Genomic DNA, 15,574 nt, shown 5'->3' with positions numbered 1-15,574 from the left:
GGGCAAATAAGATAAGGTGAAGGGAGGGGAAAGATTTAAGAGCAGTGGGAAAACGTTGCCAGTTTGGATTTCAGTCTTTATTTGAGACGCTGCTGTGAGAAGAGCTACGATCAATAATTCAATTCATTATTCAACTTGTTGACTGTGTCTTGTTTGGTGATTATTTTTTGCTCAGTGTGTTAATTCTCTTGAATCCAGGATTTAATGAGCTTCAGATAACCTGTGAGGAAGTTGCTTGGCTGTAAATAATTTGTCTCTCACTGATCAAAATGATAATGATGACAGTGCAACAGGTGGTCTGAGGAGTTCCACTCAGTACTTTGCTTTTTTTTACCTCTGATCACACTGAGACCGGTGACATTTAAACAGCGCAGTCCTTCGGGGAGATTTTTTTCTGGAAATGTAAAGGTCACCGATGGATTCCTACCATATTCCTGCTGCTTGTTTTTTCAGGGGGTAGAGATAATCCTAACCCCAAGTGGTTGCTTTAGATATATGCTTAAATAATAGTTTAACTTTAAAAATGCCCTGCAGTTACAACCATCTTTTTTACAAACATTCTTTTGCTTTGTCTATATAAGTACTGTCTGTATCAGTGTAAACAGGGGAAATTGCAAATGTTATGAGTGGAAAAAGGCAGAAAAAGTAAAAGATTAGAACTGTGCCAAGGTCACACAATAGGAAGAGGAATGAATACATTTTGAAAAGAGTTAAACCTATTTCTTTTCTCAGGCCACTTTCGTGATATACTGATGTATTTAGTCATATTTGTGTCTCATCTGATAACCTCATTATTACCTTTTGTCAGTTTGAGTCAAGGGGCTGAAAGCAAACAAGTACGTTTCATTTTAAAAGGTCAGAAGCTAAATAGTTTGGGATCCTGAGCCAGCTCTCATCTCTGTGCTGCTTTTCAAAGAATAAATTAAGAATCACTTGTGTCTGTCATCTTCCAATGTGTTCAGGTCCATTGATCTATACACCATGCAATCATCTACTGCTGAGACACCACCATTTTCTTGTCTTCATCACTTACATCTGCTCTGTGCTTTTTTGTTCTCGCTCATTCAAGTGGACCTGGAAGAGTGTGATTTCTCCCTCAGCAGCAGTGGATCATGTGTGTAATTACAGGAAACATCCACTTACTGCTCATGCTGTACCTCATCATAGACACTGATCTGTGCAGCTGGGCAGAGCTTAGCTGCTGCTGCATGGGATAATGTTTATTATGGGATTTTTAAGCACTGACACCCTGTGGCTGTATTGGAAGTATGTGGATCGTAAACCAAAATCCCAACAAGCTATTTTTCAGTTTCTTCCTGAATGTAGTTCTCTATGCAGATACTTTGGTTAACTCCTTTTCATCATCCAGATAAAACTTCAGGCTTGTAAATGAATCAGAGCTGTGATATTCAAAGCAGCTGAGCCAATTAAAAGTCTTTAGAGCTAGACTGCCACAATTTCTGTCAAAACCCAAAACCACACTCTTTCTTTAAACCATAACTCAAATCTCAACACAGAGACATGATATACATATATTTAGGTGTTAGTGACTTGTATATACAGAGGATATTATTATATCCACTGTCCGTCACACTCATTTCCATAAATCTGCTTGCTAATCTAATCCTAATGTCAAGCTATGACTTAAACAGAAGTAATGCTGTGATAGTTAGAAATAAAGCTACATCCTTCAATCCTAAACAAATACAAACCAGTGCCAACATGACAACATTTGAATTAGCATACATGCTAACACAATCCAAACACAACAGAAAAAAATGTCTTGCTAGTTTTACGCTTTAAATAACATCAAGAAACTGATTGGCCAAATGTAAAAGTCAAGAATATTTATATCTGTGGCTAAATTAAGCACATCTAAAGGTGTTAACATTTTGTTTAGTTGTTTGATGCGATTAAAAAAGGGGTGAAACAACATTTGAAACAGCCTCACGATTGGTCGAGTGTGTGTACCGGTGGGACATAAATACTGCGGCTACGCAGACCCTGGCTCCAGATTTGAAAGATGGCCTCATTCATAGCCGGGATATCTTGGCTCCATTTTCGGATAGTGGGTGGAGGTGGAGACACCTCGTCCATTGTTCTACAGTCTACGATGCTAACCCATGCTAACAGCCTCCTAGTTAAATAAAACTAGTATGGATCTTCTCTTCTAACTTTTATGAAAGCAAAAAGGCAAAAGTTCCACAAAGTAACACTATTTTTAAAAGTCAGTGAATGTTTTCATGTGTGACCGTCACTTGGTTTATGAAAGAATACGTCCCATATTTTTCTCTAACATGCAAACTGTGCTGCATTCGTGCTACTGGATTTCTGTGTTTGTATCCAGAAGTGTTGTGCGTCAGCAGAAACTGCTTTGAAACTGAGAACTCTCTGGTGGACCTCCCTTGTTATTGTTGTTGTTTGATTCTGACTGTGTGTGAATCTCCTGAAGCTGTGGTTGTCCTGTACGAGCTACTGTTTAGACCCCGGTCCTTTTTAGATGCTGCCAGCTCAAACAGAGGAGACAGTGATTACACTTGTAGTAGAGTGACCCATGCTCTTAATATTGATGCATCCTTTAATTGGTGTGGAAGTCAATTGAATTTACAGACATCTAATGACCAGGCTTTGTTTCCTGGTACAGTTCTCCCACGGTGCTGTCGACAGTTATTTATCTATCCATCCATTATCTATACCACTTATCCTTCCCGTGAAGGGAGCTGGAGCTAATCCCAGCTGACATTGGACGAGCGGCAGGGTACAACCTGGATATGTCACCAGTGTATCAGAGACACACATATAGAGACAAAAAAACCATTCACACATTCACACCTATGGTCTCCAATGAATAAAACCCCAGTTACCTCCTGTTTCATTGCCCAGGATCTCCTTTGGTAGTTACAAGGAACCGCTTCAACTGGAGAAAGTCTGGATGCTTCTAACATTCAGCCATGAAATATTGGTTAAGAACTTTTTTTTATTGAATATTTATGCTGATTTAAATTACTGGTACAATAATAAGGGTTAACTGACTGTCAGCTTGGCTCCTTCCTCTGTAATACCATTTGGGAACATGAACAATTATATAAAAAAAGGCAAGTATATGATGGTTGAATGGCAATGCCAGCAACTGAAGAAAGTAATTGACACTCTTATCAGTTTCTAAGAGCGGTTATAGAGTTTCATAATATTACCATATATTGAATATTCAGCTCCGTCTCCTTCATGGTTACCAGAGAACAGCTGCGCCTGTGCACTCACAGCCCGGCTGTGCTCTGATCTGCGAGGGTTTACAGAGGGCAGAGCATCAGGTTTCCCATTAGCCTCCCACCAGCCCACACTGTCCAGGCCTGAGATACATAACCGAGCTCACCTGGTGTGGATCGTCCGCCTCATCCTGCTCACTTAGCTGACTAATCTCCCTCTACCTGAGCAGCCATTGACCCAGCGCAAGACATTCTGCAGACAGGATAAGGCCAGATGGGATGGCATATTAGTGGTATTGATTGCTATAAGATTGGAGAGAGTTCGTCAGGAGCACATAGGGGGGGGGGCGTTTCGGAGGAAATGCAAACCAAAGCCTATACCATACAGCAGCTGTGCACCATCCTCGTGACCTACAGCTAAAAAAGAAGTAACCCTCTCAAATCAGAGTTAAATCTATCTCATTGTAGATGTCAACAGCTGCCACTCCTCAGTCAGGAAATCGGGCTGACTGCGAGAGATTACAAAAGGGCAGGGGGGGATTAATGGGCACAAAAAAAGAAAGATGTGAGATAAAAAAACACAGGCACAACACAATGTCAGCTGATGCACCTCTGTTTGTTCTGTGGTCTGCAACACAACATTCACACATTTGTAAAAGAGAAAAATAAAACGTTATTAAAAGATGAAGAGTAACCTGAGCTGAACTTTGTGACTTTTATCACTTGAGTTGATATTTAATATATTTAGTTGAATAAGTTCATATTTTGTGAAGTTAACTTTAAGTAGGCCACATGTACTACAGCTGAAAGTTAAATGAGAGGATTGAAACAGCTCTCAGGTCTGTATAATCAATGTAAGCCTCCTGTTGGAGCCACTTAGCTCAGCTTTGCATAAAGCTCACTGATTACCATCATATCACACATACAGTAGTTACTCTGCACAAAAACTGAAGTGTTGTGGTATTACAAAGTCAGACTCCAGAAAGTCACTGCATCCATTCAAAAGTCGTGTACATCATATATAATACAATATGACTCCATAAAACCACAAATGTCATTTCTATCACTAATCTTTGCATCAGTTTAACAAAGATAAGAATAGAATATGAAGGCGGATTGTTTTAGCTTGGGAAAGATTCAGGGTAACAGTTTCCCTCTACTCAACCACTAATCATGTTCACATATGAGGAAATGTATTAAAGTTTTATTTACATTATGCAGCAGCGACAGTTCAAAATCAAATGTAAAGTGGATATGAAGCAAAAGAAAATATCAGTTACCTTAAATTGTGGATTTCTCTGGGTTTGAAACATAATTTGAAATATTTTGGATAATGTAAGTCAACAAAATATATAACACAGGTTCAATCGTTTTAATGAAGAATTGTTACATATCATATCTTCAAATGTACATGAGAGTGCTTACCAGACAATGTTCTCATCTAACTCACAGCAAAAACCCTGAACAATTAAAAAAAATTAAAACAGAAAAAGACTTGTGTTCTGATTAAGAGTTTGTCTGTTTGTATTTTAAATACAACCGAAGCTCGGTGGAAAAATAACTATGTATTTCCACCATCAGTGAAATCTGAAATATGTGAAGCCAAAGCCCTTGAAAATCAATCAGTGGTTTAGAGGAAACATGCTCAGACTTACACCCTCAAGTGGCTTCTATTATAATACCATGCGGGAGTTTATATAAAAAAAAAACAACTGCCTGGCTTAGTGGTGTTGTTAATTAAGAAAAGGGATTAGACTCCAAAATAATTCAAACAGAGCCGAGGGAAGGAAAGAGCCACTGCAGAAACTAATACCACCAGAAAATGATTCAGTAGCCGGGAGTTGTTTTGGTTTTGCCGATGGTCAGATAGCTGATGATGTGAATAGATGGTGGGAGATGACGAATGTCTGAAAGTAAAAAAAGAAATCCGTCAATATCTTATACTAAAGACAGAAAATCAACAATGCTCCTAACACCTTAACGTTGCATCTATGGTAACCATGGCAACAGCAAGGGAGCGAGGAGGACTGTAAAGATCTGATGTGATGGAAATGAGGTTTGAAAGATATTGACCTTGAACTGGCCATTTAAGTATTTGAACGGTTTACATGAGATTACATCATCATTCATTATGGTTTTGCACAACTTTTGAAAACATGAGGATCTTTTTACTATAATTTATGTGTATTTATTTGTACTGGTTCAAATTCAGTTTGAGCTGTTAAGGAAAAAGTGGATGAGGGGAAGTTTGTACGTCAGCAGCAGACCTCTGAAAGATCAACAGGCTGAAAATCCCTGACAGTTACATTTCCATTGGTCTCGTTTCACCTCCTGAGCGTGTTTTTCCTGCACAGTCAAAGTATCGGCACATGTTTGCAGCGTGGCACAGGAATGATCCTCTCCGCTCGACCCGCCTCGTATCTCCTCCTCCTGAGGACATAAAGCCGCAGCTCAGGAGAGCATGAAATTGAGTTTAGAGACAAAGGGACTTAAGTGATGTTTTCATGATAACCCAGAGCAAACACCCAGGCCATTAGTAAGTTAACAAGTCAAACACTCTAATAAGTCCCGCTTTGCTCCTTGCTCTGTGCATGACTCTGGAGCACTTACAGGGTTTAATGATGAACAGAGGTAATGGCTGACAGACAATAAAGGAGGGGGAGGGTATGACCGTGACAGCTGGTGGTCTGAGCATCACTTTGTTTTCCAACTGTGGAATTTGTAGTCACATCTATCAGCAGGGAGGCGTAATGATGGGGCCTGGGTTCGTTAAGACAACATTTTCTCAGGGATGTTAATTCAAGCGAGATTATAGTTTGCATTCAGACCAACTGAGAGGAAGGAGAGACGAAACAAGGCGACTAATAAAATACAGCCGAGTGCAGAGGGTTTACCTTTGACCCCTGAGGAGGAACATCGTCTTTTATTCACTGAAACAATGGCAAAGCTTTTGTATTCCCTCTGAATTTGCAATGATATGAGACGCAAAGTTATTAAAATTTAATTTCCCTCTGCACACAGCCCTCACAATGTGAATATGAATGACGAGCATTCATCCAGAGCAAACAAATTGTCAAACATTGATGTAGGAGCGAGGGCTGTGGAGGAATCCCAGAGGGAGGCCCCTGTTCCAGCTACAGCTTCATTCCCCCCGGGCCTGCAGTCAAGTATGAAGAAGATAGCAGCTGGCGTAGCTGCATCCTGTTCGCCTGGGACTTCAGGGCAAAAGCCTTAAAAAGTTGAACTTTGTAGCTTAAAGTCCAAATGAAACAACTTTGTGGCTGACAGAAGAAAATCTGAACAATATGTTATTTCAAAAACCTCAACCTGAATGGTTGAACAGCTTTTTGTTTATATCATGGCTCTTTTCTCCACAGTAAATGCAGCTGAAGTCATTTCTCATTGATGTCCAGTTCCGTTCTTTGTATACACATGGCACAGGCACAGAACCTTCTCCCTTGTTGCCATCAAAACCGTTAATGTCAATATATTGACAACGGCTCAGCTCCTCCATCGCAGCACAAACAACACAAGGAGCTTTCAGGGCAGGAAATGATGGGTTCTGGAAAGCTATTCACCATACAGTAATTACAGCTCTGCAAGGGAGATAATGATGTTGAATGGACCACAAACAAAAGGCTGGACTGACAGCTTCATGTTTTCAGATAAAATATTGCCCGCTTGCTGCAGAGGCACCGGCTAAGTCTCGTCTCCCAGCCCGCCGCCTTTTCAGGAATCTATTCAATGCACAGTCTCGTGTTTCGTCATGGAGACACGGAGCCAGGGCCTTGAGAGGTAGATTCAGTCAGGAGATTGTATGAGCTGCTGTAAATGCACAATGAGGAAGAGTGTTTGCTTTTATATCCACTGTGACATTTTTTTCTGAATTCAATTATTGTTACAGCCTTGTTTTCATGATTTGATGGCATAAGAGATTATGGTCAGAATGACTTTCTCTCCCTCCTGATTTATTATAATTAAAAGGCCAATCGCAAGAGGAGAACACAAACAAACAGAATAAAATCACAATTGCTACTTGAAGAATTTAGTTTTGCATGGTGGTGCAGTGGTTAGCACTCTCACATCACCGCAAGAATATTTTCAAATCCCTGTTCTTTCTATGTGGAATGTGCATGTTCTCCCCATGTCAGTGTTGGGCTTTCTCCATGTACTCTTCTTTCCACAGACCAAAGACTTGCAGATTGAGGTCAGGGTAATGGGAGATTCTAATAGAGGGATGAATGGATGGATGTTTCTTGTTTTTGGCAGTTGGATTTTTCCACAATCAAAGAAGCAACAGTTTGTCAGAGCTCTCTTTCCCTGAGGAAAGCTGCAGCGTATAAAGCTCTAAAAGGTACAAATGACAAACAGCAAGACAAATCATTGGTCATATAAATCTCTCTGAGAGCATCAATACCTGTCGCACATGTCTGAGGAGAAAGGCCAGAAGCCAGATATTAGTCAAAGCTGCATCCTGACATATTGGCCGCTGCACGTCAGAGTAGTGGAGAGGAAAAAAATGTGTGTCTAAAAAACGTACACACATTTGGTGCAATAATAGTCAGGCGACGGATTCACTTGACGTCTCAGAGGCACTGACAGAAATATCCTTAACCTGATGTGTCATCATCAGTGTTGTCTTTACACATCATTAAAGGAAAGCTCCAACGATTAGAAGCTTAACAAATAGCAAAAAAAAAAGAAAAATCAATCATATTGATACAACTGCGTTAATTTGGTTTAAGAGCTCTTCCTGGCAGAGAAAGGAAGAAACACAATCAGATCTCTTTCCTGCTTTATCTTTCACTGAGCGTAGCTGCAGGGATTATCCTGAGATCAAGTCCTGGAAAGAGCTGAGCTGTTAGAGAAAGGCATCTGACTCATGACGGAGACTTTTCTTTTTAGGTTGAGTGGGCAGCAGAACTCCTCTTGATATTCTTCTACTAAGACAGTGACGCTTTTGCTTCTGCTCGTGTGAATGACTAAACCTTATGTGGGCCCACACTCCAAATGTAAAACACAACAAATGATTACTAACTATAACATATAAAATCACTATTAATAAAAAAGAGTGGTGATATAGTGTATGAATATGTACAGTTATATACAATTGTGCATTTACAGCAGCTCATACAATCTCCTGACTGAATCTACCCAATGTTAATATTTGAATATTGCTCAGTGGAGCTGCACAATGTTTAAATTACGATTAAACTGAACAAACCCAGAGAGAGTTTACATTTTCAATTTATCTGGGAGCCCCTGGTGGCTACGAGACCCTGATTAGCTGCTTAGTGTGTTTATGCTTCGGGTCAGCTCTGTGCCAGAGTCAGCCATAACAGTAAAGTTGTGCACAGAGCTGAAAATTGCTCTGTGACACTGAGAGGAGGTGCAGGTTCAGGTAACTATCCTCCTATTGTTGTAAAAAATATGTATTATAGCTGAACCTTGAAAATCTCACTCACTCAGCCCTGGTGCCATGTCTGCAGGTACTTGTATTTGTGTATATCAGCATGAAAATAGTTCAGATAGATATATAAAACATGGGCTGGTCCATTATCTCAAAAGCTGGCAACCAAAGTATCTGTTACACTGAACTCCACATTTACCATTATGTAATCTGCACAACAGACTGTTCTGTCTAAAGTGGTGGGAGTTCCACAAAAAGATCTTATTTTAGCCCAAAATAAAATGAAGGATTATAACAAAGCAATGAATCCACTAATGTACTTGTTTTTTTTTTTAGATAATTCAGAATCTCTCAGGTTGCAAAAAAGTATTAATCCTTTAACAAATAGCAAATTCTACACTTTGTAGCCTCTGAGGTGATGGATTGCCATCAATTGAAACAAAGACAGCAAATGGTTTTGCCGTCAGTCTGTTTTCATTGAGCTGTTTCAGCCTCAGGTTGGCCTCAGATGATCCAGAGGATTATTGAGTTGCCCATATGGCTACTCAGAGAGAGAGAGAGAGTGTGGAACAAAGCTGGGCTCTGGCATCGTTACATCCAGCAGTGAATGAGCGTCGCTCATGCACAGTCACAAACACTCTCCACAGCTCCCTGAGGCACGCAGGGTGTTTGACAGTGTCCTGGCACAGATGAATTTACACAATGCTGCTCCCCTTTTGTCAATGCTGCCCCCTCTGCAACACACACACACACACACACACACACACACACACACACACACACACAGGCCTTTGAAGTGGTGAGGGTGAGCCAAAATGTCATGTAGAAATGTCCTGAACTCAAATTTGACATGTATCCACACAGACACACACACACACACACACACTCTCTCTCTCTTATTCGCCTTTGCCTTTTGAATATGACACATATTTTATGATTAATGGCTCCTGGAGCTGCACATTTAGATCAAAAGTAAGAAAAACTATACATTTCCTTCATGTCTATAATCTAACTCTGACACACCACGAATGTTAACAATAATATTTCCTCTCTGTCAGTGGTTGAAAAATCAGACTGGGCCGGGAGCAGTTTCCAAACACTTTGAAAGAACATTTCAATCTGCTCGTCATTTTTACAATTTTGTCAACTGTACTATTCACCTGGCTGAAGTGTGGTGGTCATCACTAAATGTTTTAAGTGAGAAGAAAGATTTTAAACATTAAATATGCACATTACATGATCTTACAAACTTTGGTTTAACCCTATATGACAGAAACCATCTTTGAGAAAAAAATATTGGACTTGCGCTTTGACACTGTGCACCCATCCACTAACATGGAGGAGGCAGGGATTATTATCTATACTGCAGCAAGCCACCAGGGGGTGATCAAGATGATTTAGCTTCACATTTTTCTTGGGTCCTCTGTGGATGTGACTAGAGATGAAGTGGATTTGTCACAAATGCACATAGAATACATGTGATTGTGTTACCTCTGAACTGTTGCCAACATGACAATAATACTCAGGGAGACTAGTTGGAGACATTTCTGTGTCAGGGACTGTGTTGCTGGATGTTGTGGGTAGCAGGTACAAACAGGCCGTCCATCACACCGCCTGACTTTGTAGTGATGTGTGTGGCACAGACGTCAACATGAATCTCCTGATATCAAATGAAGGGCAGATTTGCGAGCGTGTCATCCTCTCTTTTAAGTTTCCCTGTGATGAAATTCTAATTAACTTTAATCCAGGGTGACATGCGAGGACCAGGGTAGTGAAAAGAGCGAAAGGGTGACAGGGTAAAAGATGACCTCTTCTTGACGGGCTGCGGTACGACGTCACTGTCAGCCTATGACAGACAAGCACCGTGGTCGTGGACTCGTGCTGAACCAGCATGGCTGCTGCTGTAACTCTTACAGAGGAGCAAAATCTACTTGTATCAATGTGACTGTGCTGAAAAGATGATATGCAACCAAAGATGCATGGATGATGGCGGAACAGATGGAGCAGGCTGGGAAGCAGCTTTCATGTTCAGTACAACAGTATAAATAGAAAATATGAATGGGGTGATATTTGGCACATGGATGCATTTGATCGTGTTCAGTCTCAGCAAATTATTTCTTTCCTCTGTGTATCTCCCCCTGATGTAAACACACAGCAACACCAGCTAAAACGTGGATATGCTTTAAGCGAGAATCAGTATTCCGACTCATTCTCGTCTGTATAGGACTGAACCGGGATGAATTAATATGAGGACAGAAAAGTTGGTCCCCTGTCACCCCGGGCATAATGAAGTCTCAAGCATATCAGGGTGTCCCAGCTGTGACCGTGCAGTCTTATCATTCCAGAGTCATGTAACACTTTCACTGCTCGTTTTCTCTTCCCCCGCCAAATGCAAAAGCGACTCCAATGCATCTCATCACCAGTGAGGCTTTTTCCCTCCTCAGCCGCTAAATAGAGGAACGGAAATAAATGAGAGTGTTCTTTAAGGTCACGAAATCTCAGATGTTCCCTTTCCTGATAAGTTTCCTGTAACATGGCTGCATGGAGTTCTCAGAGGAGGAGAGGTTTCTTTTTCCTCCTGCATTTGGATGAATTTAATCGTCACCTGCTAAAAACAAATTGTGCTATGCTTCTGTAAATGAGCTGGGAAAACTCTCTTACTTCAAGTCCATTTTCTTTAATCCCTGCGGTTTATTGAAGTCATGACGGAGCTTCTAGCTGCACGCATGACGCCTGCAAGCCATGGCAACAGGTCTAGAGAGAGACAGTATCTGCAATTACATGACCAATTATAGCTTCAGTTCAAGCTGCAGGTGAAAAGGTGCCTGACGGCTCCTCTAAATTGTGAAAAGCATCATTCAAGGTAGCAAGTGGCAAGAGGTGCAGCTTTCTTAAGACGCCGGTAAAGAAAATAGTGTTGTGGGTCGAACGTGAGTCAGAAGTAGAAATAATATTTGAACTTTGATTAACCCCCTTCCCAAAAAAATCATGACTACCACTTGTCTTGACAGCAGGTCCATGTAGAGACCTGTTCACAAAGATTATTCATCATCAGAAACCACACAGGATCGTGAGGATGACGCACCGTGTTTACAGAGAAGAGCACATAAATTAAAGAAGAGCGTCCCAGCTTGAGGAATCAGACTGCTACTGCTTAGATGTTGCAAAATGCTAATCTCATGTGCACATTCTGCTTTAAAGAGATCAATATGAAAGCTGTTGTTTTTTGTGCTGAGTCAACTCAAAATTGTCCAGGCCAGTAGGGTTCTTCACTGTGACTCTTGCTGTGTGATGTCAGTCAGAGGAGATTTCCTCGAGGCAGTCCAGCGATATTGTATTCATGAGGAAACACTAAGTTCTAAAGTTAATTATAAAGTATTTATGCCTGATGTCATAAAGTTTCCTCTGGACATTTCTGATGGATCATGTTTAGGAAAATGTAAGTTCAGAGTGACTTTGACTCGGGGCAGTTGGCCACCGAAGTCGAATTTATTCATCCTTAAATCCAAGTGAACCTTTGCACCAAATTTAATAAAATTCCCTCACAGCGTTTTCAAGATATGACATTTACATGACGGACGGATAGATGGACAGAAAACCTGAAAAACACAACGTCTCCAGCTGTGACTGTGGCACAGAGAAGCACAACCACAGATTGATGCTCTCTGAGGTATCCTGGTATCACTTATGATCCATTTACAAACTAAGCCACACAATCCCATAACATATTACATGAGGTATTATGTTTTTAAATTACTGTCGTAAAATTCACATTCATGACGACGCATCATCTGTCCCTTCTACAAAGTCTCTAATGCTAAATGACAATGCATACTAGTGCAAAGTTTCCATCCATCTGCAGCTTAATGAAGATCATCTCAAGCTTAGATCACAGTGCCCCCTTCTGGTCGGTCCAAGCGACACTTAAACATCAGAAAATCTCCCAACAGATTCTTTGTTGTGGAGATGGAGCATGACTAGTTCTTGTGGGTTGATTGTGAGGTGAATATGAGGTGAATCTTCATGGGCCTGCTTGAAAAATCACCTGAAAAGTGGGAAATCTTTCCTCCAGGTGAAGCGGCACAAAGGAAAAAGAGGATGGAGGGTAGAGCACGCTTGCTTATCTGGGACCTTCCATCTTTTTGCCGATGTTTTTCTTCTGAGCAGCATCGTTTCTCTGTAAGCTCTAACACACACACACTCACAGAAGCTGTTTGATTCTCCACGTCAAAGCCTTTCCATACAGGCTGGTTGCGGCCTCTGCTTTGGAGGGAAAATACAGGATACTTATCCTGAAAGGTTTTATATTTCCCAGCCGCTCTGCTCGGTGCCATTCAGGCCGTTCTTGTTTCCCCAAGCACGAGGATTAAGATCTCTGTCTCTCCTCTCCTCCACAGGAGCAACAAGAAAAATCTAAAAATGGGATCAAGGAATTTGAGAGGTCTGCCTCCGGGGGCTGTTTATGCTTCACAATAAGGAGCCAATTTATGCTTGGGTCCAGCTTATTTCCATTTATTGCTTCAGTTGAGCTTCCTTCCATTTATGGCAAATGAGGACAATTTCTTACCTTTGCTGCTCAAACACAGTGAGGGGGCTGCAGACTATGTGCTCTCCTGCTCGTATGAATATGCAATACGAGCTAGAATGACAGAATACATTAAGGAGCTAGCCTATCAATGTGTAATCAAATGTAATGCATGCACACTGAATGAAATATGCATGACAAATTGGCTTTGGAGAGCACAAAGCAGGAAGGTCCTCTGAACCTTTGCACAAAGGCTCATTGAAATTCCATTCATTTCGACTGTAGCGCTACAGAGACGGAGAATGAGAGGGACGGACGGAGAAAGATGAGTATAATGATTTCTGATCAGAAGCAGGAAAAGCCTTGCATCATAGGCTGTACCTGAATATCAACACAAAAGAATTACGCAATTCCAACAAAAACAAAAGCCCGGGATGAGGATTTAGTCGTTTTATTTACAAATGTTACCATTTTGCCTCAATGCCATTCAATGGGATATATAATCTTCACGTGGAAACCTGCTTCTGTGTACAATCCTCCATCTATCAGCAATAACTCCAGACAAGTGCTATCCAAGCAGAAGTTTCTCTTTTTAAATATATTTTGAAAGAATTCTGATAATCTTAATCACTTCTCCCTGTTACCAATGAAAAAGGCACATACACATGACGAGAACACCTTGGCTGACAAACACGTTATAACCACGAGATTCAGCAGAAAACAAAACAAGCGTGAAAACGAGAAGGAGGATGATCCTGCAGGGTTCTTTCTCATATCTGGAAAATCTGTCTCATATGACAGCCCCCGCCTGTGGGATCTTAAAGTCTGTTTATTGCTCGACTAGTTTAACGGCTAAAACATCGAAAAAAAAAAAAAGCTCTGGTGCATGCACAACCCTTACAATTTGCATGGCTGTAATACTTAATACGATATAAACATGTTAAAGTAGATAATGTCTTTGCAAGCTCATACCCTCTCAATCGCACACTGTAAAAACACAAAACATGATTCTGCTCAATGAGACAAAAGGGAGATTTCTAGAGTCGTAAATGGAGGTGTGTCCGAGCCGAGGGTTTCCGGCTGTTTGCGACGGAGCCGGTGTTCATGGGTTGTTGTCACAAGTAGTCTCTTCGTCGATCTGCTGGAGGACAGTGATGTCACATAGCGGTGGGCTGACCGGCTGAAAGGAAACAAGCAGAAACGTTACATCTAAAGAAAAACACATCACATCTTGATGTTGGTAAGATTCGTCAGTCGCTTACTTTTGAATCGCATGTAGCAGGAGTTACAGTAGAGCTGTTTGTTTCGTATTCTGACTTCAGCCCCAGCTTCCGTTCCTCCGAGGTTAGCCTTACAGTCGATACACTGCGGAGGTTTAGCAGAGGGGAGAGTTAGAGACCTGCTCGACTCGTTAAAGCTGCAAAGAAGTGTCCGAGTCCACAGGCGGAGGGATGAGGACAGAGAGAGAGAAAGACCTTGAATGTATGTACAGAAAGAGAAAAGTAAGGGAAGAAGAGGAATACAAGTCAAAAGACAAGAAGGAAAACCATCCAGATGCGGGACACCAAAGATTTCAGGATACATCAACAACCAGAGTCGTGTTTTTATAGAAAGAAACAACGTGAGGGGTTGATTAGTTTGTCAGGTTTTGGCACAGACGATCTACTTTCAGGGATCAGGACCTCCAGATTCAACAGGTAAGTAACAAGAGGGAAAAAAGTAGAGTCTGGAAGGGATCAGGTTAGTTTTTGGAGGATTGGTGAAGAGTCGTGCTGCAGATGTGCTCCGAGGCAGCCGGGAGCCCAGCTCTCACCTTAAAGCAGCTCAAATGATAACAGAGCCCCAGGGACTCGATGATCATGGCCGCTCCCTTTCCCAGAGGGCTGTCACAGAACGTACAGATTTTCTTGCCACTCACTGACCTGGGTTACAGAACGTACAGCTGTGATTCCAGAGCCGAGCACAAGTGCAAGACGCACGTATTTATGTTAATACGTACACAAAACACACTGGTATACAATGGGGCTAAACTGGTAAATTACTTGTGTATTGACAATATTGACTTTTTTCAAATATTTAATTTTGGATGTGGGTCAAACATGTTCTATATAATGGTATTTTATCGCTGTTGTTTAAATATATATATATATATATATATATATTATTTTCTATTTCCTGTTTTAGCCAAAATAGAACAAAAGGCTCCATTGATTTGTATTAATTTAAGTTATTTCTTTACTCTTGCTTTAAAGAAACATATATATGTAAATTTAATGCCTGACGAAAATGAAAGGTATTCATTTATCATTATGAAAACATTGCACAAAATGTGGGTCTTGCCTCACACACACACACACACACACACACACTGGAATAGAGGATGAGGGTTTAGATCATGTCACATAATTCCATATCAGTTGCAACAACACATTA

At 41.0% G+C, this 15,574-nt stretch overlaps 1 protein-coding gene across 17 annotated transcripts in view; it reads right to left on the bottom strand.

Moving 5' to 3' along the window:
• Positions 1-13,576: 13,576 nt before the first annotated feature.
• lmo7a (LIM domain 7a) overlaps positions 13,577-15,574 on the bottom strand; it is a 45,853-nt gene continuing 43,855 nt past the window's right edge. For 15 of the 17 annotated variants that reach the window (XM_069533689.1, XM_069533691.1, XM_069533690.1 and 12 more), the window contains 3 exons: positions 14,955-15,063; positions 14,404-14,506; positions 13,577-14,321 (listed from right to left, as the gene is read on the bottom strand). In XM_069533689.1, coding sequence (XP_069389790.1) covers positions 14,299-14,321; positions 14,404-14,506; positions 14,955-15,063 — 235 coding nt within the window. In that variant the 3' untranslated portion in view covers positions 13,577-14,298. The remainder of the gene's footprint in view (positions 14,322-14,403; positions 14,507-14,954; positions 15,064-15,574) is intronic. The other 2 variants (XM_069533694.1, XM_069533704.1) reach the window with 1 other exon arrangement.

Source organism: Paralichthys olivaceus, chromosome 10 (assembly GCF_024713975.1).
Source record: "Paralichthys olivaceus isolate ysfri-2021 chromosome 10, ASM2471397v2, whole genome shotgun sequence".
Classification (NCBI taxonomy): domain Eukaryota; kingdom Metazoa; phylum Chordata; class Actinopteri; order Pleuronectiformes; family Paralichthyidae; genus Paralichthys; species Paralichthys olivaceus.
The sequence above is the reverse complement of the archived record's forward strand: the minus strand, read 5'-3'. Positions and strand labels throughout refer to the sequence as shown.